The sequence below is a fragment of the Eptatretus burgeri genome, chromosome 4 (assembly GCF_056783735.1).
Source record: "Eptatretus burgeri isolate ZD-2024b chromosome 4, Ebu_testis_v1, whole genome shotgun sequence".
NCBI classification, from domain to species: domain Eukaryota; kingdom Metazoa; phylum Chordata; class Myxini; order Myxiniformes; family Myxinidae; genus Eptatretus; species Eptatretus burgeri.
This window is the reverse complement of record NC_140964.1, coordinates 114,183,011-114,210,294: the sequence shown is the minus strand read 5'-3', so window position 1 is coordinate 114,210,294 and position 27,284 is coordinate 114,183,011. Positions and strand designations below refer to the sequence as shown.

The window sequence follows — 27,284 nt, the reverse complement described above, 5'->3', positions numbered from 1 at the left end:
ACTCGCCTTTGTTTTTTGACGCTGGGGTTTTGAAATTTGAAGCGTTTCTTCTGAACCTGTTAAAACGCTCAAACTCGACTATTTTAAATAGACGCTGCCGATGGACAATTGGAATCATAGCCAAGCAAGACATCGAAGTGTGAACATCCTCGTCATGCCGAAGAAAAGTTTGAAGAATGCTGCAAATAAGTGTCCTGGCCGTGGCCGTGGACGCTGACGCAAGGACGATCCATTATACCGACGTCTTTCAGCCTATGAGTAACTTAAAAGTAACGTCTGTCGATGTGTGGCAACGATCGCGTAACGTGCCAACAACACGTTCATCATAGGTTAGAAATAAGTTTCGGGTACGCTAAACATTACCTCGGCGTGTCTCAACTTATAAGTAACTTACAAGTAACGTGTGTTGACTTGTGTCAACGATCGCAGACCGTGCATACAACTTGTGGCCAGCGTAGCGGAACGTGTGAGTCATACGCCGGCATACGTCGTGAAATTTCAAGCATGAAAAAATTTGAGGACAACCAAAAAGTACAACGTTTAAAGCCAACGTACAACGACGTATGGCAGTGTTTTTCAGCGTGCTCTCAATGTTATCAAAACTTACCCATAACGTATTCAACGTGTGCCAGCGTTTTAGAAAAAAAATTCAAAAATCGGCATACGTTGGCTAAAACGTCAAGGTGTGACCGAGCCTTTAGGTTGGCGGCTTGGGATCCAAGGGTCCTGAGTTCAAGCCTCGTTGCCTGCTGAATTACTTCACCAGGGGGTTGGCTCAGCCTGCCATCCTTCCAAGGTCGGCAAAATGAGTACCAGCTTGCTGGGGATGATCGAGTCATTCGAGTATCCTGCGTCGGAGTGGCGACCCGTCCAGGATTGTGCCCAATAGCCAAGGAAACTGCTTCGGCAGCACCGACGCTCTGTACAGAGTATGGTTCCAATGGATGGATGGATAAAAGAGGGGGTCTATTCTTTACCCTTCTCAGCGCATCACATTTAAAATCCCATTAGACATGGGGATGGGGCTAATCTGGACATGCATTTAAGGAAATAACTGTCTAAGGACCTGGACGTGTGGATGCATTCATCCCACCGGATTCTGAAATCCATAACAATATTAACAAAATTGGCCGGATCTTTTTGGAACACGCTGTGTAATGTATCTTCCAATGAATGACGAACATGATGAAAACTCTGTTTACTTATTTAAGCATGGAGAAAGAAAACAGTTTAACTGCCAAGATATTATGAAACAAAGGACAAGTCACATATCCTAAGGCAAAAGGCGCATTTTACACAATATGGTTATTATTCAATAGGAAAGCCTGGTGTTGGCTTAGTGGCTAGGGCGGTGGCTTGGGATCCTAGGATCCTGAGTTCAAGCCCCGTTGGGCCGCTGAATTAATACACCAGGGGTTGACTCAGCCTGCCATCCTTCCGAGGTTGGCAAAATGAGCACCAGTGTACAGGTAAGGGGACACTGCATCAGCGGCAAAAAGCCGCGTCCCAAGCAATGATGCAACCAGCAGCCACAGGCTGCACTCGATAGCCATTCAATAGGAAATATATTGGATTTGAGCCTGCTCAAGCTCAGTGCTCAGGTGCAAAGGACAACCAAAATAGAGACAATCGTGAATATTTTGAAATAAATGAATTACTGTATATCAGAAGAATCCGATTACCACCTGCCAGTGTCAAGAAATATTCTTACCTGCCATAATGATTTATATTGTTTTTTGGAGAAACATGTGATTTTAATAAGGGTATTTTATGCTATTGTTATTGCTACAATCCCATTGCTAAACAGTAATCATGTTGTTTTGTTGTTATTATATATTCACATTGTCAATACAGGATTGCAACATACTGGAAGTGTTAAATTAAAAAGAATACATTGCTAACCTGATAACTGGTGTTTAGTACGAGTATGATAACTTGCATATATCATAACGATAAAGGTATATCTCATTGACCATGAATAATGATCAGATAGTGCTTTGTGTGTCTGACGACCATGCAACACATTGGCAGGCACAGTGGATCTTGGGACCACATTACTGGGGTCACTGCAGACTGTGGAAGAGGCACATCCTGATGTTCAAGGACCTATTTATGGCAGCCAATGGAAAACGGGTCAGTCTATATTTCTGCATCAATATTCATTCTGATAAGGGCGATGGACACCGTCTTGGACAACAATTTGTATTGTTTTATGTTTCGGGGCGAGCGTGCCGGGATGCACGAGTGTGTCTCTTGGACCCACCACTCGACCTCCGACCCTGAAGCTGCAGGCCATGGATAACTCTGCAGCCCGACTGGTTGATAACAACCGCAGATGCTGGTTGAGGCAACTCGGTCTAAACAGGGCCCTCACACCCAATGTCGCATTACCTGTTGGTAACCAAATAACCTCAAATGTAACCAAATGACCTACAACGTCCCACCATTAGTTATTTATTAATTATGGCCAGGCGAAACTGTGGGAGTGGGTGGGTGTGGGGGGGGGGGCGTTAGCTATCTCTGAACGAATAAGTGGGGTACAACGTCCTATCTATTTAATACATACACACGATGCCAAACCAATAAAGGAAAGGACAAACAGGCAGGTTTGAAATGTTTACCAAACTGGGCACTCTTGTTTTTTTAATACTTCCACTTATTGTGGTGGCATGATTTCATGCTTTCAACTGGCTATGATCAACGGTGTATCGCCACTGCTACTGAGTATGGGCGCATCACTGATGCATTGCCCCTATTACCAGTTCACTGGTACTCATTTCGCCAACCTTGGAAGGATGACAGACTGAGTCAACCCCACCTGGTGTTAATTCAGCAGCTGACAGGGTTCAAACTCAGGACCCTAAGATCCTAGCCAGCCACCCTAACCACTTAGCCAACACCAGGCTTATGGCATGTATTTACAGCAAGGCAATGATCACAGGCATGTATTGACAAAACAATAATCACCAGCATATATTCACCAAACAATAATCAATCTGACATATAAATCTGAGTTAGTGTCTGTGGGTCTGTCTGTATGTCTGTCTGTGGGTCATATGCGCCACCCATTCCACAAGCCATGCCCTCCAGCAGTCCAGAAATCACCACCATCTTTTTCTCTCCACTTAGCTCAGATTGTTTTGAAGGCCTCATGTACATTTGAAGACTGAACAATGCATCTTGTATTATTTTAATGAAGATATTGTTTTGAGGGGAAAAAAGTAACATTTTAATTTCAACTCAAACGAGGTAATGCATGTTTTGTCCACAGCGATCACGGCAGCCGTCTAATATACACCGCCCAATGAAGGTACTGTTGCGGCCACGGGTACCGAGACACCAGCTTGTCACTCAGGGGGATTAATCCCTGGTTGTCCTCGGTAAAACCAGACCTGGGACCACCGCTCACAATTAACATTGTGGTGCGGTGGGTTGTTTTAAAACCACTAATGCCACCCAGTTAACTACGAGTTCCAGTGTCTACCGTCTAATTATTCTGTTTAACTAGAGGTCACGTGGTTACCTGAGCGGGAAGCACGCCCTCGGCAAAGCACCAATGTTATCTCAATTAGATTTTAATAAGGGCGGCTGAGCGTTTTAACCGCTGGTACGTGCCGACTATTTTGGTCAAATCTGTGGTAATTACCTCCCCATTTATCTCGGTTCGGACAATGGAAGGAAAGGACAAACACGACAGGTTTCGAAATCGACAAATGATTCATTAATAATGAAATAAATAAATGGAAAGAACTTTTTATTTTCTGAGGTACATAAAAAATGAATTTCATAGCAAAACCAATCAAAATGCCAGGAAAGAGACAAAGAGCAGATGCTTATCGGGGGTTGAATTACAGCTAAACACAGACATGGGTCCCCAACAGATCATTCAGGGGTTGGAGTGGGGAGAAGAATCGTCTCGCTCACCAGAAAGTAGTCATCCATGAAGTGAAAACGTCCTGAAATGTGTGCGTGCGTGTCACGTCCGTCGCCAGCACCCAGCCTTGCCTTGCACCCTCTCACGAACAGCCTTGAACGCCAGTCGACATCTGGAGTGCACTGGGATCGTCTGTCGTGGGTTTAGATCCTGGTGTTGTTGGTGACCGACCCGTGCCTCACTTGTTGGCGCTGCTCACACCCACACGCGCACCACACGCTCGCTTGCCCAAGCACTGGGAAGGACGAATTGTCTCGTTGTTGGCGCTGGTCAGACACCCGCTTCTTGCTCGCTTCTCAAGCTTACTTCTCATTCTCTTCTCCTTCCCTGGCTTTCTTTCGCCCCGCTGTCTTTTGCCTCCACTTTCCCTCTCGCTTTCCTCTCTCCCGCTTTTCTCCTCACAGAACATATCTCCCGTTCGTTTTATATCTCCGGGCCGTCTCCGCCGGTGCAGTCCGCCCCAAGCTCACCCTGCCCCACTTGCGCATGGTTACCATGACACCCATGCGCTCTCAAAAAGGCGGGTGTCGGAGCTTGCGAAAAATTGGTGCTGAGGAAGAATGGGGGGTGGGCTTCAGAGCTCGTGAAAGAAATGTGTGTAAATGTGTCTGTCGTAAAGAAAAAAGCTTCCCATAAGAGAAGGGATCTATTCTTTACCCTTCTCAACACATCACATTTAAGATCCCATGAGGCATGGGGATGGGGCTTAAATGAACATGCATTTAAGGAAATAACTGTCTGAGGACCTGGATGTGTGGATGCATTCATCAGACCGGATTCTGAAATCTGTAACAGTACGTTAATTCTCATATTATGCAGAGGAAAGAAAAAATGATAGCACACAAAAACCTACTATAAGAGACAAAGCCTTAACCAAAACCCATTGATATTTGCACAACCCCCTTCCAAAGACTGCGTTCCTCGATAGATGTCACAATTAGTCAGGTTCCTTGTGTAATTTCGTTGGAATTTTTTGGAGAGTAGCAAACCTATAGATTTTTGAGAAGTTTAAAATCTATTTAAATAAAAAAATGATGTTTCACATTTTTTCAACTTTTGGAAAGGTCGTTTTGGGGTGAAAAACGCTTTTTTGGTGCTGGAGAGACGATAGCACCCCCTCTACAGATTAACAGAAACAACGAACTTGACTGTTACTCCGCATCATACAGAAATAATACCATGTAACAAGCCAAAACCGGTTACAGGGTCATAGTCCTCTCGAGAAGGTATGGTTGAGTTCATAGTCAATAAGACGAGGGTTGACAAACACTACCAGCTGACACACCTGGAATGGGTCTTAGTGTTGGCTCTCTCCAGAACAAACACAGAAAGGAATCTTACAAAATTCCCTTGTTGGGCTGGCTACAACTCTCTCCTTCCAACACGCCCGTTGTCGGTGACGCATATCGGAGCTCTGCCTCTGATGCCTGAGGTAGCACATGAGTGGTCAACGCAAATGACTGTGTTGGAACAATGTCACAGATTGAAAGAGCTTGCTGTTGGGAAAGATCACCCGACTGTCATTTCCTGTGACTTGGCCCTCTATGAGAAGGTAATTCAGCTACTGGATGCTCGGCCTGCTTATAAGGCATAATCGTTCCCAGATTGGGAGAGCTACATGTCGTCATGGCTGCACTGAGAGGTCTGGGTGCATCCATAGAGAACTCCGGCATAGACGATGCTTGGATGGAAGCCGATGTGTATGGATCTGCAACCACAAGACAGATTCTGAAATGCAGCCATTACAAATGCTCACTTAAAGCTCACATATACTCGTATGTGGCACTCTCTGAAATGGCAAAAGAAGAATTCTTCAAGGACAATCCACATCTCAAGGAAGTCCGTTGTTGCAACGGATACAGTTCAAACTGCTTGTGGACAACATGACAAAGCACTGAAAGCTGAATCAGTGCAGCAAGCCAGCAACTGTCTGCTCCAAGTCATCATCAATGAGAACTTGTTTGAGAGACTTCAGGAATGGGAGGCCAGCCGCTCAAAGAATGCCATGTTCAAGGCCATGATGAACTATCTCCACAGAGTAGAGGCAATTCTGCATTTTGTTGCAGCATCTCGGAATGCCGACTTAAACCTTCATCTTCAAGCTGGTGAAGAACTCAGCAAGATATTTTTTGCCATGGACAGAATCAAGTACAAGCGGCTCTGGCCAAGGTACATATCTGACATGTATGCGCTAAGACCAGCCATCCAGAGACCTGGAGGGAGCTCGAAGCAGGCAATATTTCAGTGACCAAGAATACTATCCCATTTGTATCGATTGGAGCAGACCACGCTGTTGAACATCTGAACAGGTTGCTGAAGGTTCACTCTGGTCTGATTGGCATATCAAATAATGCAAATGCCAGACAGCGATTCTTCTTGGCTGCACCTGAACTGTCACGCCTGTCTTGCGAGTTTAAGGGACAGTTTGGTCTGAAGGAAAGTGAGATCACTGAGCACCATGGCCTGTCTCCAAGTGTCGTCAAGCGTGAACACAATGCAATTGACCGAATCAAGGCTGCCATACTTAGTCATGAAAATCCATTTGAAGTTGAGGGTAACCAGCTCTTCAATGTGGTCACCCACGCTTATGTGCCAGAAGAATTTGTACCACAGATACTGAACATTGATGAAACGGGACAGAATCTCAATGAAGATTTTGTTGCTGAACGGATCAATGGTGATGTCAGCCTATGGGCACCAGGGAAGAAGGAGAAGAACAGAATGTACATGTCTGGCAATACAACACTAGCACTCAAGATCAGGGACAAGACAGTAGATCTAAAAGAAACCAAGGATTTGTATGGTCGACTGATGGTACTCTCCAGATCCAGCAGGGACGTCGACCAGAAGGATGCAATTGGCAACTTTGAATTCACTGTGACACCGAGGGCCCTGTTTGCACCAAATGGTAGCTTACTGTCATGCACTGACAAGTCGAAGCTAATCCACAACTTGGAGAAGTTTGCCAACAAGGAACCGTCTTTACCAGAAGATGAGCTTGATGCCACACATATGGAACCAGCACCCGCTGATGCTGTAATTGATGGCAGTACTAGCATGAAGGTCGCAGTCATGGATGGAATGGTAGTTGTCCAGAAAATGACCAAGAAACCAGCAATGGTCACGACCGTGAAGGACCTCAGTGAATGTTTCAATGATAGAGTGATGAGTCTGACCAGAGGCTTCGACCATGTAATTCTTGTTTTTGATATATACAAGCAAGATTCCCTCAAGAGCACAACCAGAGACAAAGGACATCAAGGAAAGGCACCAGTCCAATATCAGGTCAAGGATGATACCAGTATCAAACACATCACGATGAGTCGATTTCTGTCCCATGATCAAACCAAGGCTGATCTGATGGAGTACTTGGCAGAGAAAACTCTAGAATACAACCGCGATTCAACAAAGGTGGAAGTCGTTTCGGGATCTGGGCGGACGTCGAGCAACAGGGGTCTCCAATTTGAGGCGAATAACCATGAGGAGGCCGATACGTTGATGATCCAGCAAGCAATAGCTGCATCACAGCAACACATGGGATATATTGAGCTGACAATATTCTCACCTGATACGGATGTTCTGGTTCTTGCCATAGCAAACTATCATCTCCTGCCAAGACACACATCTATCTCAATGGCATCTCGCATTGTCAAAATCGAGCCAATCTGGAAGGCCCTAGGTGAGGAGAGAGCCCAGGCATTGCCAGCCTTCCACGCATTCACAGGTGCCGATAATACTGGGTGGTTCGCTCGATATGGTAAGGCAAAGTGGTTCCAGTGCTACTTGAAGGCCGATTACGACATGATAGATGACTTTGCTATGCTCTGTAAGGATGCTGAACTGTCAGAGGACCTATACACAACTTTAGCAAGATTTGTCTGTTCAGGTTATTGTCCAAGTGGTGTCAATATTTCCAGCATCCCTGAACTTCAGTGGCATCTCTTCTGTAAGAACATGGCTGAGAATGACAAGTTACCACCAACTGTCGGTGCTCTGAGGCAGCATATTATGCGGGTACATATCCAGGTATACGTTTGGGGTCAGGCAGCAATTTCTCAGCCAACATTTCTTGATCCATTAAAGAATGGCTTCCACAAGGACACGAGTGGTCAACTCAAACCGACAACAACAGACATTCTCCCTGCACCAAAGGCAATTATCGAGATGATAAGGTGCCAGTGCAAGACAGAATGTTCATCACAGAGATGTTCCTGCAGGGCCAAGAACTTAACATGCACTGATCTTTCCATGTGCAGCACTTCGTGTGAGAATGACGAGGACTCAAACATTGAACGGCATGACCACGATAGTGATGATGATGATGGCAATGATGAGTGACATTAGAGGCAGTGATGCCAATTGGCTACAAACTCATATTTGACATTAAGTACATTTCACTGATCACCATATTCATGCGTTACTTGTTTCAAGATTTGAAAGCAATGCATTAAATAAACGGTAATTTGACAAAATGATAGCCGTTTCCATGGCAACCATTGCTCAAAATACAGATATATGTATTCTATTTTAAGAACTGTCCTCGAGTTAACAATTATGCATCATCAGTTGCTTGCTTGCGATTAATTTTGAATTTTCAGAGCTGAAATTTTTAAAAAAGGGGTTTTACTCCAAAACGACCTATTTGACCACATTATATGCATTGAAAAAATGTGAAACATGGATTTTCTGTTTTGGTATTGTTAAAGCTTTCCAAAAATGTTGGGGTTAGCTACTCTCCAAAAAATTCCAACGAATGTCAAATTATGGACACAAGGAACCTGACTAAATACCCAATGTGACCTGCGGAGCCATCCCAAATTACTTCATCCAAATTTCCGTGGGCCCTGTCTTTCTGGTACAGATTAGTGACATGGATTGGGTGGATCTTCCCCCACACACAGACACAAACCCAATAATCAATCATTCATTCAAATCCTGCAAGGCCATGGCTTCATTGTTTTGACACATATGTATGATCCTCACTGAGGCAGTGGGGAGGTACAGCACAACCAAGATAGTGGGAGTGCTTCAGGCTGTGGTGCCCGCAGTCCCAAAACAAGTTACCCGACTTGCGACTTCTTTTCCCGCTCCCCCCCCCCCCTCAACTAATCGGTCCCTGACAGCCAAACAGCTCCTTTACTGTACATCCTGCCAGGGAGGGTCTCTGCACCATCCAGGCTCTCTCAACCTCTCCTGGGTTGCCACGGGTCTCTTGCCACTGGTTGCCCAACCAGTCCTCCCCTCCAACGGGTTCCCATTTCCAGACACCACCGGCTACCAGGGACAAATTACCTCGGGGGGGGGGGGCGCAGTCACTGCTCCTCCAGAGCTTGATCCATTCCTGTTGACTCACATATCAACAACACCCACAGGATCCAAGAGTCATTCCCTCCCCCACCGCCATTCAATTCTCCAACATTGTAACGCAAAAATGGTGATTGTGTTCCTACACTGACATGGTCTGCTTCCATGTTGAATCCACATTCATTCTTCAAACACAACTCAATTCTTGTCATGTAACAGACATCAACACCACAAGACAATTCTGGTTTCCAAACCAATTCCTTTAAGCCGCTGTCACACCTTGACGTTTTAGCCAGCGTATGGCAATGTATCAAAATGTATGTAAAACGCTGGCGTACGCTGAACTATTGATGTTTTTTTCCAGTTTTGGGCATATTCATAACGAGTTGGACGTATGCATAACGTATTAGTAACGTACACAGCACGTTTCGATAACATATAGATAACTTATACCAACGAATGCTTAGCGTGTTGTTGGCGTTCACAACCTATGCCCAACGATAGTCTCACGTATGCATAGAGCGCGGCAGCGTATCGCCGACGATCACGTGGCGTAGCCTATTAAAAGGATGCCGCTCGATGATTCAAATCATAACCGCACTCGACATCGAAGTGTCAAGGCCCTGTCACACCTTGATGTTTTAGCCAGCATATGCCGACGTATGAAAAATTTGTGTAAAATGCAGGCACACGTTGAATACGTTGTGGGTAAGTTTTGTATACGTTAAGAGCACGCTGGCATACGTCGTAGTATGCCGAGCACGTCGACAAATTTTATGCATGCTCAAAATTTTAAGACGTATGCCAGCGTATGACGCACACGTTCCGCATACGCTGGCCATAAGTTGTAGGCACGTTACGCGATCGTTGACACACGTCGACACACGTTACTTGTAAGTTACTCATAAGTCGAAACACGTCGAGGTAATGTTTAGTGTACCCGAAACTTATTTCTAACCTATGAGTAACGTGCTTTGAACCTATGAGTAACGTGCTTTGAACCTATGTGTAACGTATCTCCAACGCATATTGACGTATGTAGATGTATTTGTCATCTTCCGGATGACCACAGAACTTACTGAATGTGTTACTAACTTACAGCTACCGTATAATGGCGTATTGGCAGCGTTTAGGGGAATTGGTATATTAAAATGGGGTTCACAGGAGGAACCCGTCAGTGTTCCAGACTCCATGGTTTATTTATTTATTTATTTATTTCTTCGGCATGACGGTGATGTTGACACTTCGATTTCCAGTGCGGTTATGATTTAAATCGTTGAGCAGCAGCCTATTAATTATAATATATTATAACCGCACCAGAAATCAAAGTGTCAACATCACCGTCATGCCGAAGAAAAAAAGAAAAAGAAAAAAAAAACATGGAGTCTGGAACACTGACGCTAAACATTACCTCGACGTGTTTCGACTTATGAGTAACTTACAAGTAACGTGTGTCGACGTGTGTCAACGATCGCGTAACGTGCCTACAACACGTTACTCATAGGTTATAAATAAGTTTCGGGTATGCTAAACATTACCTCGACATGTTTCGACTTATGAGTAACTTACAAGTAACGTGTGTCAACGATCACGTAACGTGCCTACAACTTATGGCCAGCGTATGCGGAACGTGTGAGTCATACCCTGGCATACGTCGAAAAATTTTGAGCATGTTAAAATTTGTCGACGAGCTCGGTGTACTACGACGTATGCCAGCGTGCTTCAACGTGCTCTCAATGTATACCAAACTTAAACATAACGTATTTGACGTGTGCCAGCGTTTTAGACAAATTTTTCATACGTCGACGTACGCTGGCTAAATCGTCAAGGTGTGACAGTGGCTTTACCGACCATTGGGTCACTCTCGCCCGCTCCCATCCTAATTACCCATGTCCCAATTTCTAAGCAAAACTGAACACTTGGGACAGTTAGCATCAAGGCACCTTACCTAAAGTGCAGGTCATCGCAGGTTGGTGGGTTCCAAGAGTGTCATCCACCACTCCTAGTTTTCTCCACACCCTTCCACCCAGGAGTCTCCCGACCCAGATAGGGACTCAATCTATCCCCGTGGACTATCTGTGGAAGGGTATGCGGGCCCATCTGAATTTTGAAGACCACATCAGTCACCTGTCGGAGCACCACCCTGGGGCCCTTCCAGGGAGAGGTGAATTTTGGGCACACCCCTTTTCTCCTCCGGGGCCAGTTGAGCGAAATAAGGTCTCCAGGTAGGAAACGGCGTGAGTGTGATCGGGTATCATACCTCAATTTCATATTCGAGGATGCCAAGCCAATTTGCTTCCTCGCAAACTTGTGAGCCTTTTCCATGCTCCTCCTCAAATTGTTTGCATAGCTTTCCACAGATGCTCCAACTGGTTCCTCCGGTGATGGTCCCATCCACAAATCTATGTGGACGCGCATTTCCCAACCGAACATCAACAAGGTAGGGGTGCACTGAGAGGTCGCATGCTGTGCTGCGGTCTTGTAGGCTCTCAACACAAACAAGGTAGATGCTCATCCCAATCCTGCTGGTGCTTGGAGGTGAAAAGAGCCAACAGAGTTACATTAATTTAGAAGATGTTTTTATAGATTATTTTTCCTTTTTCAATAATTTGTTTTGTTCATTTCAGTTATGTTGTATCCCATTTTCCCAAAACTTCCTCGGTTGACATTGTGGTTCTGCTCCATTCCTTGTGCCAGTGAACGTGTATGTTCGCCTGCATGGTTCAAGTGCGCCAATCCTGTGTCCTTTGAAACACCACCAAGACATGGAGAAACCTCACGTGGAATGGCACGGGCCTTATGGAAAGGTTTACTCAGGTCAGTGTTCCGGTTATTGTCCACTTCACTTTGAAAACGTGCTTTGGCGTTTTCACTTCACACTTAAACCCCACAATCTTAGATTACTGTAAGAACCCTTACAAGTTAAATGTCACATTTTCAAAACTTGTTAACTTTCTAACCATAGACAATAATCGCTAAGCCTGCCCTTTCCTATACCTCCAACTTTAACAACTTACGAGCTATGACTGGTATTGGCTTAGTGGTTAGGATGGCTGGTGTGGGATCCTGTGGTCCTAAGTTCAAGACCTGTCAGCTGCTGAATTAATACCAGGTGGCATTGACTCAGCTTCTCATCCTTTTGAGGTTGGCAAAATGAGCACCAGTGAACTGGATGTAGGGGCACTGTATCAGCGGCATACCCGCGTCCCTAACCAATGATGCAACCAGCAGTCAAGGCTGCACAAGAGAGTGTGACAACTCACTTTTTTTACAACTTGTTTTGAAGCTCCATCTATCCCTGTAGTGTGACCATCTGTGTTCATCTGCTCGAGATTGCTCTGATGTAGTGCTGAAATTGCATTGTTCATGCAAGCATCCACAAGAATTGTCATCATTTTGATGCACAACATCAAAATGATGTAAAGTCAAACCTGAACACTAATTTTGTAAAGTCAATTCGTTATCCATTACTTGACTGTTTGGACACTTCAAAATAATCATACTAAAATATGCCATTTGATGTCTGTCTGTCTGACCGCAATACATTCAGTCGTTATTTATTCAATCTCAATCAAATTTGCCAGGGTGCTTGGGGTCACGTGACGGAGGTTGTAGCAACTTCATTTGACCCCTTTCCCAAGGGGGTTTTCCGCTTGGTGTGACTTGGTTTTAAGGTGTACATATAGCTTATGGCATTTCCTGGGGCACACCTACCGAAAGTGAAAGTTAGCAAAACAACAAACCACAGTATTCAGTCAATTCTCTCCAATGTATGATGATCTTATTAAGCAGTCACTACATCATGTAAGGAAGTGAAACCCTTGTCGTTGCTTGGCCATCTGCAATGATAAGTTCTTCAAGTGTGGTTGGTAAGCACAACCGTTCACTGGTCGAGGTATATATGACTGCTCGGCTTAAGCTGGTGAGACAATGTTCCTGCTATTAGTCCCAAACGCTTCTCTGGGAGTCACAGCAATACTGTCTATGAGTAGATAACAGACATATTCATAATGCACATAAACCTGTCATTAACCTATTAACTGTCTGTCTGTCTGTTTTTTGTTTTTTACAGGTAAAAATGTACATATTAAAAATGACAAAAGCCTTGTTTTCTCCAATGCTTATCCTGACCTGTCGGGTTTCTATACCTGCACCGTCGAGTATTATTACAATGGGCAACTTGATGTTTCAGCCAATACCTTTCAAGTCTTTGGTAAGATGCTAATTAATCATATAAATTATATTTAATTGTGTGAAAATGCAACCAATGAAACAAGCATGGATCTTTACATATTTACATCTGAAAGAATGCACCATAAAGCAGCAAATATCACTTCAGTGGATTTTCTTGTCTGGTTCGCCAATGGCTGCATAACATTTCTCATTCCCTCCATATAATAGTATGTTTACATTGCAGTCATTCTGATGCATTCATACAGTAATCATTCTGTGACTTGAAGTTTTACAGTCGTGGCCAAAAATATTGGCACCGTTGCACTTTTTACAAATAACTCACAATTTTCTCCAAAAATAAGTTGAAATTGACAAAACTATTTGGTCTCCACAATTCTTGATTTCACTATCGATTTTACAGAACATTTTTTTTGATTCAGAACTTAATATATCCTTTTAAATCAGGAAATAAAAAGAAATGACATTGACAAAATTATTGACATCCTCGACTTAATATTTGGTAGCACAGCCTTTGGACAAAATACCTGCAGTCAATTGCTTCCTTTAGCCATGAATGAGCTTCCTTCTCCTTTCTACTGACAGTTTGTTCCACTCTTCTTGTGCAAACTGCTCCAGTTCTCCCAGATTTGAAGGGTGCCTTCTCCTAACTGCTGTTTTCAGATCTCCCCACAGGTGTTCAATGCGATTTAAATCTGGACTCATTGCTGCGCACTTCACAACAGTCCAGCATTTTGGCTTGAACCATTCCTGGGTGCCTTTTGAAGTGTGTTTGGGGTCAGTGTCCTGCTGCAGCACCCATGACCTTCGATGGAGACCCAACTTTCTGACACTGGGTTGAACATTGCACTCCAAAATGCCTTTGGTAATCTCTTGATTTCATGATGTCATGCACACATTCAAGGCACTCAGTTCTCGAGGCAACACAGCAACCCCAAAGCATCACCGAACCTCCTCCATGTTTGACTCTAGGGAAGGTTTTTTTGTTTTGTTTTCTGTAAACAGAGATGATGTGCTTTCCCAAAAAGCTCTTATTTGGTCTCGTCTGTCCACAGAACATTACCCCTCCTCCCATAGAACCCCCTTTCACTGAGTTGGCGATGCATGGTGTGAGTTGTAATTGTCGTACCTTGTGTCTGAAGGTCAGCTTGAATCTGTTTGGTAGTTGATCGAGGTGCTTTCTCCATCATTCAAACAATCTTTCACTGCAATCTTCGATCAAGTTTTTCTCTTGCAGACACATTTATGGAGGTTGGCTACAGTGCCGTGGGTCTTAAACTTCCTGATAACATTGCGTACGGTGGACACAGGAACATCAAGGTCTCTGGAGATGGACTTGTAGCCTTGAGATTATCCATGCTTGGCTACTATCTTGTGTCTGACCTCTTCAGACAATTCTCTGGTTTTCATTCTTTTCTCCATGCTTATTGCGGTGACGCAAAACTCATGCATGATGGAAAACAGCACGCACAGTGTGTCACACATAGTGACGCAAAACAGCAGAAAGACTTCTTCTTTCCATTCAAACTGGTTGAGTGAGTTATTATCCTGGATATTGTAATCATCCGGTTTGTTACTTGACGAAATCTACGATTTTGTCAAGTATGTTGGTCGGTTCAGTTTGTTTGTTTGTGTGTATGTCTCGCTCTACAGGTCGCATTTCGAGTCGGAATGTCATGGAACTTCACCAATGGACTTATTGGCCACCAGAATAGAACCCTATAACTTTTGGCATCTCAAGGTCAAAGGTCAAGGTCAGGAAAAATTCCTGAAAATCGCGAAAATTCATATCTTTTAGCATGGGCCGATTTTCAAAAATTCATGTCTCCCCCAAATCTTAACGGATTCCTTTCAAATTTGAAACACGGACGGAGGAGGGGAGTATCTTTGACTGGATTAAAAATTGGTCACATCCGTTACGGATTACGGAGGTGACAGGTATTTTAATTTAATATTTTTGTTTTTTTGTTTTTTGTTTGTTTCCCCTAAAAACTATGTTTAACCCCAGAAATACCTATTATCACTCAATATTCTCGATGGTACGAAATCTTGTTGAATTTCGTCAAGTCCTGGCCCTATGGGCCTTTTTTTTGTCTGTTTGTTTGTCTGTCTGTTTGCAACTTTACGGCAAAACGGCTTAAGCAAACACTATCAAATTTAATCCACAGGTGGGCAATGAACCTTGGACGACCCCATTAACTTTTGGGTCCAATTTGGTCAAAGGTCAAGGTCACGAAAAGATCAAAATCGTTTTTCGCTCATAATTTAGTCAATCAAATTTAATCCACAGGTGGGCAATGAACCTTGGACGACCCCATTAACTTTTGGGTCCAATTGGATCAAAGGTCAAGGTCAAGGTCACGAAAAGATCAAAATCGTTTTTCGCTCATAACTTCGTCAAAAATGATCTGATTTACTTCAAACTAAGCTTATAGTGAACCTTATTCTATTTGTCACTTATAATCCTACCCATTCCTATAGTGAAAAATGGATATCTGTGAAGATCGGTAGGGTCCGAAGTTTTGGGGGTCATGGTCATCGGTCAAAATTACATATTTTCCATTATATATCAAAAAAGGTTAGGAATATGCGTGTTTACTATGGAAGACTTATATCAAGTCCTTTATTGGCTTTCATTTGACACCATGACCTCTGACCTTACCTGGCCTTGAAAGGTCAAATCATTTTACGGTCATAACTTCATCAAAAATGGTTTAATTGACTTCAAACTAAGACTAAAATATTCCTTATTCTATTCCTTATTATCAACATTCAGGTTAAGGATGGTATCAAATTTAAATTTGATCCCCAAAATAACTTTATGCCTTAAATGGGTGGGATTTGTTGTGCCTGGCACCACTTGTTTTTATATTGCAGGCACCTGCAACTCACCACAAGGTGAATTCAATTTCAAAGTAAAGGAGAATCACCTAATTGAAATCTAATTATTTCTAACAACTTCCAAACGCTGCTAATAATATTGTCCGGACCATTTTAGGATTTCTGTGTGGAATAAGCTAAGATTTAGTAATTTTTTCAGCTTTTTATATTTTTGTTCCACTGAAAACCAAAGAATTACAATCGTGCATGCCAAAAGATGTTTTTTTTTATTTCAACAATTTTCTGGAAGAAATGGTGCATTATTTGAAAAAAGTGCAAGGGTGATAATATTTTTGGCCACGGCAGTATTTAATTCACTCTAATTTAATCATTATATAGTATTGTGGTACATTTATCCAAAATGTATGACAAAAATATCTGTAACAACCGAGTACATAGAGCACGATAACCCTGTGCAGTGTTACCCAAGGAAACTAGATATAGGAAGAGGCCATTCAGCCCATCATGCCTGCACCCCATCAATATCAGACCAATTTCATCTGTTAAAACTACACAATTTCATTGGGAAATGAAGGGAAGAATGTGGATGAGACAATGTGGCATGTCCAGGGATATCCCCAGGGTGTCAAAAAAAAAATAGGACCACGAGTCCTGAAGTTCACCTGGATCATGAGCAACAGTCACTCAAATCCCCCATTGACCCCCTCAGACCCTGATTTTTTCCTCCATCAACGAAGGTGAAGGATTTTATGTCTCTCTCTCTCTCTCTCTCTCTCTCTCTCTCTCTCTCTCTCTCTCTCTCTCTCTCTCTCTCTCTCTCTCTCTCTCTCTCTCTCTCTCTCTCTCTCTCTCTCTCTCTCTCTCTCTCTCTCTCTCTCTCTCTCTCTCTCTCTCTCTCTCTCTCTCTCTCTCTCTCTCTCTCTCTCTCTCTCTCTCTCTCTCTCTCTCTCTCTCTCTCTCTCTCTCTCTCTCTCTCTCTCTCTCTCTCTCTCTCTCTCTCTCTCTCTCTCTCTCTCTCTCTCCCGTTTGGTACTTGCAAAATCGAAGATTTTTCAAGTGTATTGGTGCGTCGATTTTGTTATTTTGTCTGTCTTTTTGTCTCTCTGTTTATCACCTACAGGTCACAATTCCAAACCGATCTTCACGAAATTTCACCACATAGTGGAGTTTGTCATAAGCAAGAAGTCTGTTGTTTTTGAGCTCAAAAGGTCAACATAGGCCAAAGGTCAACAACAAGGTGGTGTTTCTAAAATCCTCAATTTTCATCCGATTGACTTGAAATTTGAAAAGGATTTATATTTAATGTCACTGAATTCAACAAGCCAATTGTTTTTGAGATCAACATGGACCAAAGGGTCAACATAGGCCCAAGGTCAACAACAAAGGTGGTATTTCTAAAATCCTCAATTTTCATCCCATTGACTTGAAATTTGAAGAGAATATATATTTTGTGTCACTGAATTCAATGAGCCAATTCTTTTTGAGGTCCACATCAGCCAAAAGGTCAACATTGGCCGAATTTATAAAATTGTCAATTTTCATGCGATTCACTTGAAATTTGAAGAGGTTGCATAATGTTTTTCACCTGGAAGAATGAGCAGCTCCCTGAGCTCAATAGCAAATTCACCCTCTTCTGAATTGACAGGAATCTTCCCTTCACCCAGATCCAGCAGGAATTTTTCAAAATCAGATTCATCATGTTGTTCTCCAGCACCCTGCATGATCCTCATGATTACTGTGAGACGAAGTATCTGCACTTTTCTCCACAGGTATGAGCTCTTGAAGCACCTTCCAACTATGTCAATACGGCTACCGTCTCGCACAACGGTAAGGATCTGCCTCCAGTCACCACTGAAAACCATTGTGATGCTGCCAAATGGTTCCTCTGAGCCCTGAAGCCACTGGAATGTTCGATCTGCTGCCTCCAATGCGCGACGATCCATCATTGAAACCTCATCCACCACCATTATATTCGTATGAGTGCTGCAGTGGTGTCATTTTCACTGATGTTGCAAGTGGACTCATCAGTGAGAATGAGAGGACACTTGGTCCTACTAAGGAAGGTGACCCCTTTAGGCAGTAGAGTAGCTGCAATACCACTTGCAGCGGTCGCAAGAGCCACTTTGCCCTTTGCTCGCACTTTGTTGAGTATATGAGACAATGTGAATGTTTTCCCAGTCCCACCACTTGCATCAACTGCGATCATTCAGCCTTGTCCGTGTTCCACACTCGTCATCACTTTATCGACAACAATGCGCTGCTCGTCATTAAGAAGGCACTCTGTTTGAGCGATGTGAGCCTCAAGTTCTCCTATATTGTGCCCTGTTTCGTGCTCGATGACGCGGGGAATGCGAGACTGGATATGAGCTGGTTCAGGCTCAGGAAGGCCAAAGCTCTTACTGAGCGAAAAGCCGTGCCTCTCATTTTGTCCCTCAGCTCCAGTAGCACTTCACTCAAAATGCGTCCATTTGGCTCATTCACACCTGCTGCACGCATGAAGTCCTCGCACAGCACATACTTGTGCCTTTCCCAGAACTGCACGTGGTTGCCTCTGAGGATGAATATAAGCATGCTGGCAAATACTTCGCGGACTGCAGGGCCAATTGCAATATTTGCAGCCTCTTCCATAACAGAATCCACCTCCTGGTCATTGTCAACGATGCCATATGCAATGCAGGCTGCCAGATAGGTCTCCATGACCCTACCACCAACACGACGGAGATCCTGAAAGTATGTGGCGCCAGACACGCGGTACAGTAGCATGCGGAAATAGTACAACTCGGTATTATGTGAGTTGATGGAAATAATGGGGAGCCGCCCAACTGTATCAGCCTTACAGTTATCCTGGAAACTCAGCCTTCTCTTCCGCAATTGAAACCTTTTCCTAAAGTAGGTGAAGTGTTGGAACAAATCTGGATATAGAACATGACGCATGTGTGGATGGGGATTCATGGCTTCGAAAAAGGCGGTGAGCGTTGTTGCAGGGGGTCCTGACTCTGCCATGTTCTGTACAGCACCTTCGTCATTGAACGTGATCACCTGCTCATCCTGCAGATGGAGTGCCAGCATCTCGACTGGTGGGTACTTGCTTTGAATGGGGAAATCGTATATGCGCCAGTATCCCTCAGATGTGGTGATGTAACGCCCTAGTTCGTATTGTGTCACTTCATCATGTCGTAATGCCTCTCGCATCCTCTCATGTTTCTCTTGTCTGACCAGGCACTGGTCCGGGCCCTTTTCAAGGTATTTGTACAGGTACTTCACACTGGTGACAGCACATATGATCTCAAGGTTGATGTGAGCATCATACCTGAGGACAATATCACGGGTTGAGAGACATAATGTTGCAACTGCATTTTTGGCAGGGTTGAATAAAATGGCTCTCATGTCTTTCAACACCATATTTCGCGGGTTGAGAGACATACCGTTGTAACTGAAAATTTCCCATTTCCTGCAAATCGCTAATGAAAGATAAATATGGTGTTGAAAGACATGAGAGCCATTTTATTCGGTTTCGCCAAAAATGCAGTTACAACATTATGTCTCTCAACCCGCGATATATGGATTGTGAGGCACAACCCATGCATTGTTAACTAATACGTTAGCACCGCCTCGTATTATCTTCCTGATGGGATCACCAGGTGCTGCTTCTGCCCGTCTTCTGTACAGGGGATAGGAGTCATCAGAGAAGCATGTCGTTTCTTGTAGGGCTTTGGGATAGTCCATTGTGCACTTCCGGTCTGCAATGCAAGGGCTCGAGATGTTCCATTCCCCACATGGGCCGTGAATCATGTGTGATGTCACGATACGGTGTAGTTCCGGATTTGTGCGTTTGTCAGGAATCTCAGCAGAGACCACACGATCGACATCTGCTGGTGTTCTGGGCTTGTCGTGAGGTACCACGGTCAGGAGCATGTGTATATGGGGAAGGTGACGCTTTTGCGTTTCCTTCACCATCACATAAGCGTCCACATGCCCCAAGATGTCATGCTTGAGGAGGTCTGCAAGGAGTGCTTCCACCTTCATATGAAACACCCGGGCGATGATATCAGGTCTTTCATTGGGTGACTGACCCTCAAAAAGTGATTCTTTAATTTCTGGCCACATTGGGTTGCACGTGAATGTTAGGAAAAAGTCAGGTTTTCCCTTGACTCGGACCAAAGCCATTGCATCCTGAAACTTTGGCATACCAACGTGGCGATCCATAAATTGACAGCGGCAGAATGGTGAGGTGTCCAGGTAGCACCTCAGCATCATTGTTCAATGCATCAACGATGATCTTATACTTTTCTGTCTTAATTGACTTCTGGTTGCAGCGAATCCAATTGAGACGGTGTGACTCAACTTTTGCCATCATGTCGCATACGTACTTCTGTCAACTTTCCACCATGAAGCAGGAGATTGAAGTGATGAGTAGGATCACGTACTTGGAGATGGTAGCGGTCGAAAGATGTTGGCGTTATCCCTGCCAACTCAGTGTGGTACCCCTGGGAGCCGCAGGGTAGCAGAAGTATGTATGATAGAGGGTCATATGCTGGATGCATGGTGTCTATTGTCTGTAAACCTCCTCCTCTGAGGTGAACTCAGACTGCCAGCCTTCCAAACTGCTCTGTTGTCATTGCCCCAAGAGCAATGACAGCCACATCGCTGTCTGGTGAGGGAAGGTTGACGGTACCACGATGAAGGTCTCGGTGCCGCGTGCAACCTGTAAACACAATTTTCAGTTCATTGGCGCTATCATTATGAACCACATACTCAATGGCTGATTTGAATTGCTGGATGTATGGGTTGCACTCATGAATGGCCTGTTGTGCTCTAAGAAAAAACTGCTCATTCAGGCTACTGTTCGAGGTGTGGGCACGACGATAATCCAGCTCATGGGCTGGAACGTGAAAGTAGATCTGAGCAAAGCGTGGGGTACAACCCATATCGGCAAGAGGAGCACCAATGTAATGGTAAACCTTACCTTGTATGCGCACTCCAGGATTGAAGCCAGGCATGCCTATCTCTCGGACACCGATACTTGCCATTGCCAGCGCATTGTTGCACTGTTTCGCGTGCTTCACAAAGTCCTGGTTAAGGAAAAGGTTTTTAATAGCATCTGGAGTTTGTGATGGAGTTGAACCGGGTTTTGGATTCGTAGGATTATGCTTAATGTCGACCTTGCCGTGGTTGCAGCAAAATCCTCTTCTCTCCTCGTTCCACACAAAAGCATCACAATGTGAGCATTTAGTGCATTGAAGTAATGAGGTCCTGCTCAACGCGTGCCTGTACTCAACATGAAGTTACTCTCAGAAGAAATCGGTATCATCGTATCAAGCAAGGTTGCGATTCTCATGGTGAGCCTGCTCTAGTCTCGCACGGTGTACGTCCTGATGGCGCAGGGCATCCCTTACTTGCCGGTCTTCTTGCTGGTGAGGGATTTCTTCTGCACGATGCCTTGCCTGGCGTTCAGTCTTGTCTGCCAAGCGAGCAGCTCGTGCTTCATCCGTTTCTTCTGCACGACGCCTTGTCACACGTCCAGTGTTGTCTGCCAAGCGAGCAGCTCGTGCTTCGTCTGTTTCTTCTGCACGACGCCTTGTCACGCGCGTAGCGTCGCGTGTCAAGCGAACAGCCCGTGCTTCGTCCATTTCTTCTGCACGACGCCTTGCCTCACGTCCAGTGTTGTCTGCCAAGCGAGCAGCTCATGCTTCATTCGTTTCAGCTGCACGACGCCTTGTCACGCGTGTAGCGTCGCGTGTCGAGCGAGCAGCTCGTGCTTCGTCCGTTTCTTCTGCACGACGCCTTGCCTCGTGTCCAGTGTTGTCTGCCAAGCGAGCTGTTTGTGCTTCATTCATTTCAGCTGCACGACGCCTTGTCACGTACATAGTGTCGCGTGTCAAGCGAACAGCTCGTGCTTCATCCGTTTCTTCTGCACGACGCCTTGCATCGCGCCCAGTGTTGTCTGCCAAGCGAGCAGCTCGTGCTTCGTCCGTTTCTTCTGCACGATGCCTTGCCTCATGTCCAGTGTTGTCTGCCAAGTGAGCAGCTCATGCTTCGTCCGTTTCTTCTGCATGACGCCTTGCCTCGCGTCCAGTGTTGTCTGCCAAGCGAGCAGCTCGTGCTTCATCCGTTTCAACTGCACGACGCCTTGTCACGCGTGTAGCGTCGCGTGTCAAGCGAGCAGCTCGTGCTTCGTCCGATTCCATTGTGCGTGCATGGCGCGCAGCTTCGTTCCTTCACTCTCGTAAACAACGACTGCATTGGGGCATTGTTTCAATTAGATCGGACCAACCGTATCATAAATGGCCATAACTTAGGAAACACTTGGGAAATAGCTGAAACGGATGAAGAAGAACGATATCAAACTTTGAAAAGGCACATACTCAGGTCCCCAGCGTCAATTGTTACGTCATATCAAACGAAGAAGAAGAAGAATTGTGATTTTCAAAAGTAAACGTTAGATGTCGTGTTCAAAGTGCTTTCCGTGGGCCGCTGAGCAACGGCATAGACGATTAGAAAATTAATGTTAGTTTATTGATATGGTAAAATGCGGCAAAATAAATCTCAAAATCTCAAATTTCCTGGTTTTCTGTGGGGCACCCTGTAGATCGGACCAGTGGTTGTCGAGAAACAGCGGTCGCAGACACACACACACACACACACACACACACACACACACACACACACACACACACACACACACACACACACACACACACACAGATATATACATATATATATATATATATATATGTATATATATATATATATATGTATATATAATGGTTCTTGGAAGCATTATATAGGCGATTTGTGTCATACAATGTTCAAGTATACATTTCAATTTAAATAAAGGCAAGAGCCTTAAACGCATATAAATTCATTAATTCCAGGTTTTACTACCGTTTCCCCCAGTGTCCATTACAAGCACCTTATCTAACAGGTTCGATCTAACAGGTTATTGTCAGGTCAGGTTCGATCTGTGACCTGCTACAGGTACCATGTAAACCTGTACTAACCTGTTCCATGGTCGGGTTGTCGGCGACTAAACCATCTCCCCAGCCAGGTTTTCTGGTGAGGAGGGTGTTTGGATATGGACACCCAGCAGGATTAAAAACAAAACCTGTCAAAGGGCGGAGGAGCTCCTTGTGAGCCAACGGCCATCTATATCTAGTGCCCAACTGTGTCTGCGGACATCCTCCTGCAGTTGGGCTACTTCTTATTAGGAGGTTGGTGGCAGGATTTTCACTCCGGCCACCGTAAAACCCTTCATTCCGCAAAACGCAAAAATATCTGAAAACCCACTCCGTGGGAGTACCTCCTGTGCAGCTTCCCTTCGCAGGGCAGCTCACCGGATGACGGGATTGGGGCAAAGCCTTCGGGACCCCCAATCTTTGATGATAGGAGGAAAACCACGGGGTAACATCCCTGGGTCAGATTGCGGGAGTGTGTCGGAGTGGTGCTGAGGTGTCGTCCACCAGACGGCGGTCTCCTTGAGTTAACCTGAGGCGGTCCCTTCGGGTGGGTGCCTGGAATGTCCTATCCCTAAGAGAGGATGATCACCTGTCTCTGTTATCATCTGAGCTCAAGCATTTGGACATCGGGATTGCAGCTCTCTCTGAGGTTCGGAGACCGGATTGTGGCGAGATAATGGTGGGTGGTTACACCTACTATTGGTCTGGTCGCTCTGATGGTTACCATACCCAAGGAGTTGCTGTAGCTGTGTCCAATAAGCTGACCCCAATGATAATTGAGGTAACACCGGTCAACGAGTGTATTATGAGATTAAGGATTCGTCACTCCTTAGGTGTCATTTCCCTGGTCTCTGTTTATGCTCCGACTGAGGCGAGTGACCTCACCGTGAAGGATGCATTCTACGCCACACTCGAGTATGTGGTTGATCAGTGTCCCAGACGAGATACACTTCTAGTCTTGGGGGATTTCAATGCATCGACTGGAACTGATAGGGATGGTTATGAGACATGTGTTGGTCCCCATGAGTCAGGAACTATGAACCAAATAGCACTAAGTTCCTTGACTTTGCAAGAAGTCATGGACTTAGGGTGGCTGGTTCATGGTTTCAGCGCCCACAAGCTCATCGCTGGACTTGGTATTCCAACGCTGGCGGTGTGGCAAAGGAGATTCACCATGTCCTCATTGACGGTCGTTGGAGGATGATCCAGAACTGCAGGGTCTACCGGAATGCTCAGTTCCTCAATACTGACCACAGGCTTGTTGTAGCAACTCTAAAGCTGCACCTTAAATCCTGGAGAATGGTACCATCCCAGCCTAGGCTCGATGTTGGCAAGCTCAGGGATGAGAGGGTAGCTGAGGAGTTTGCGAACAGGCTGAGCGGACACTTGGGGGGTCTGGGTGCTTTGGGGGGTCCTGAAGAGTTGTGGAGCACCTTCAAGACCACCGTCCTTGATGTTGCCGGTGGATGTCTTGGAGCTCACCGCAGGGCAAAGAAGAATTTTGTCTCTCAAGGGACACTGGATACCATTGACCAGAGTCACAGGGTCAGGCTGAATGACAGAGCTGAGCTGTTCAGGGAGCTGAGGCGTAAAACTGTACGTGCACTGAGGGTGGACAAGGAGGCCTATGTGCGAGGAATCTGTGAGGGGGTAGAGCATCAACTGTGGACAGGTGATTCTCGTCCCGCTTACAGGGGAATTCGTGCATTACGTTCATCCAAGCCCTTCCCTCGGAGCACTGCAGTTCGAGCAGAGAGTGGTAGGCTCTTGACAGAGGAGTCTGAAGTGAAGGCCCGCTGGGCCGGTTACTTTGAGCGGTTGTACCAGGCTGATCCCCCAACTGTCGAGTTGGACGTCAAGGGTGTTACAATCCCTGTTGCTGACCCTCGAATCAACTGTGGTCCACCTTCGCTTGTGGAAACACGGGCTGCGGTGAACCAGTTGAAATGGGGCAAAGCTCCAGGGATCTGTGGCATCCATGCTGAACTTCTCAAGGCTGGTGGAAATGCTGCACTCGTGTCGTTGCATGCAGTTTTGTGCTCTGCCTGGAACACAGGCATCATCCCAACTGACTGGAAGAGGGGCCTTGTTGTCCCTCTCTGGAAAGGGAAGGGTGATCGCCAAGACTGCAACAACTACCGAGGGGTGACGCTGCTCTCAGTGCCGAGCATGGTCTTTGCTCAGATAATTCTTGATAGGGTTTGCCACCATCTGCTTGAGCACCAGCGTCCAGAGCAGTCAGGCTTTACACCAAAGAGGTCAACGATTGACCGTATCCTTGCCCTTCGTGTCCTCACCGAACGCAGACGAGAGTTTCGGCAGGGGCTGCTTGCAGTCTATGTTGATCTCTGTAAAGCATTCGATTCAGTGAATCGGGATGTCCTCTGGAGGATTCTTGGTCTTCGTGGGGTGCCACCAAAACTGATCGATCTGATGTCTGAACTCTACTCTGGAACTGAGAGTGCTGTGAAGTGTGGTGGTACCATCTCTGACTTATTTCCAGTTGTTACTGGAGTTCATCAGGGATGTGTACTGGCCCCCACACTTTTCAGCACGTGTATGGACTGGATTTTAGGGAGGATGTCGGAGAGATCAAGTTGCGGTGCATCGTTTGGGAATGTCAAGATCTCGGACCTTGATTTTGCAGATGATGCAGTCATCTTTGCGGAGACTTTCGACATCCTCTTGGGGGCCCTCGAGGTGCTGAATGAGGAGTTGGAGCCGCTGGGATTACGGGTTTCTTGGGTCAAAACTAAGATCCAGGCTTTCCGTGACATCTTGGATGCTGCTGTCCTGTCTGTGTCTGTTTGTGGTGAGGATGTTGAGGTCGTGGAGAGATTCACTTACCTTGGCAGTGATATTCATGTCTCTGCTGGCTGCGAGTCAGAGGTCAATAGACGTCTGGGTCGGGCCTGGGGATTCATGGATTCACTGGATCATGGGGTGTGGCGCTGCCGGTACCTGTGCGGGAGGACGAAAGTCCAAGTCTTCAGGTCCTTGGTACTTCCAGTCTTGCTCTATGGATGCGAGACTTGGACTCTGACCAAGGATCTGAGACGGAGACTTAATTCCTTTGGTACTAGGTCTCTTCGGAGAATCCTTGGCTATCGCTGGTCGAATTTTGTGTCCAACGAGCGGTTGCTGAGAGAGACTTGGATGAGATTTGTTACCTGCATAGTCCGTGAGCGTCAGTTGCGGCTGTATGGACATTTGGCTCGTTTTCCTGACGCTGATCCTGCTCACCAGATTCTCTCAGTGAGGGAGTCTCATGAGTGGAGTAGGCCAGTGGGCCGACCACATGCCTCGTGGTTGCAGCAGGTTGACCATCATCTCAAGGAGATGGGGATGGGCCTGGCATCTGCCTGGGGGATGGCCAGACGGAGGCCCCTGGAGTACCGGCGGAAAGTGGACGCAGCGACGCGCTGTTCTGGCACATGCTCCCATACCTGACCTGACCTATCTAACATAGTTCATTCGTTATTCATGCTTGTATGCATCCATTATGATATACTTAAAAACAATGACTTCCCTGTATGGAATGATTTTCGATTTTGTTTGACTTCCACACAGGCAGAGTAAAAATATTATCTCACTCCTTTGTTCGCATGTGGATCAGGCCAAACTCGGAGCCAACTAGAAGGGCACTCAGGAGAGCACATGCCTCCGCCCTGCAATGCCTGATCCATGAGAACATATCTGGCCCAATACATTTTTGAGATATCATGCGATATATCATTTTTGAGCCCTATCTCTCAATGATGATGAATCACTTAATAAAATTCTAGAAGTCGGATCCGGATCCGGATCTTCACCAAAATTGAATCAATTCGTCGTGGTCACACACCGAACCTGTCCATCAAGTTTCACCGAATCCGTCCACAACTTTTTGAGATATCGTTCTATATATCAGTTTAGCCCGATCTCTCAATGGTGAAGAATCACTTTAAAAATGATCAGATCCGGATTCAGATCTTTACCAGAATTGAATCTATTCTTCCTTGTCACACACCCAACATGTCCAACAAGTTTCATCGGAATCCGTCCATAACTTTTTCAGA

The 27,284-nt window shown here is 45.4% G+C and overlaps 1 protein-coding gene across 4 annotated transcripts in view; it reads left to right on the top strand.

The window, feature by feature from the left end:
- LOC147028924 (zona pellucida-binding protein 2-like) overlaps positions 1-27,284 on the top strand; it is a 51,472-nt gene that overhangs the window by 5,938 nt on the left and 18,250 nt on the right. For 3 of the 4 annotated variants that reach the window (XM_085879811.1, XM_085879812.1, XM_085879810.1), the window contains 3 exons: positions 2,032-2,133; positions 11,936-12,055; positions 13,311-13,451. In XM_085879811.1, coding sequence (XP_085735937.1) covers positions 2,032-2,133; positions 11,936-12,055; positions 13,311-13,451 — 363 coding nt within the window. Of the gene's footprint in view, positions 1-2,031; positions 2,134-11,935; positions 12,056-13,310; positions 13,452-19,284; positions 19,348-27,284 lie in introns of all 4 variants that reach the window. The other variant, XM_085879813.1, reaches the window with a different exon arrangement.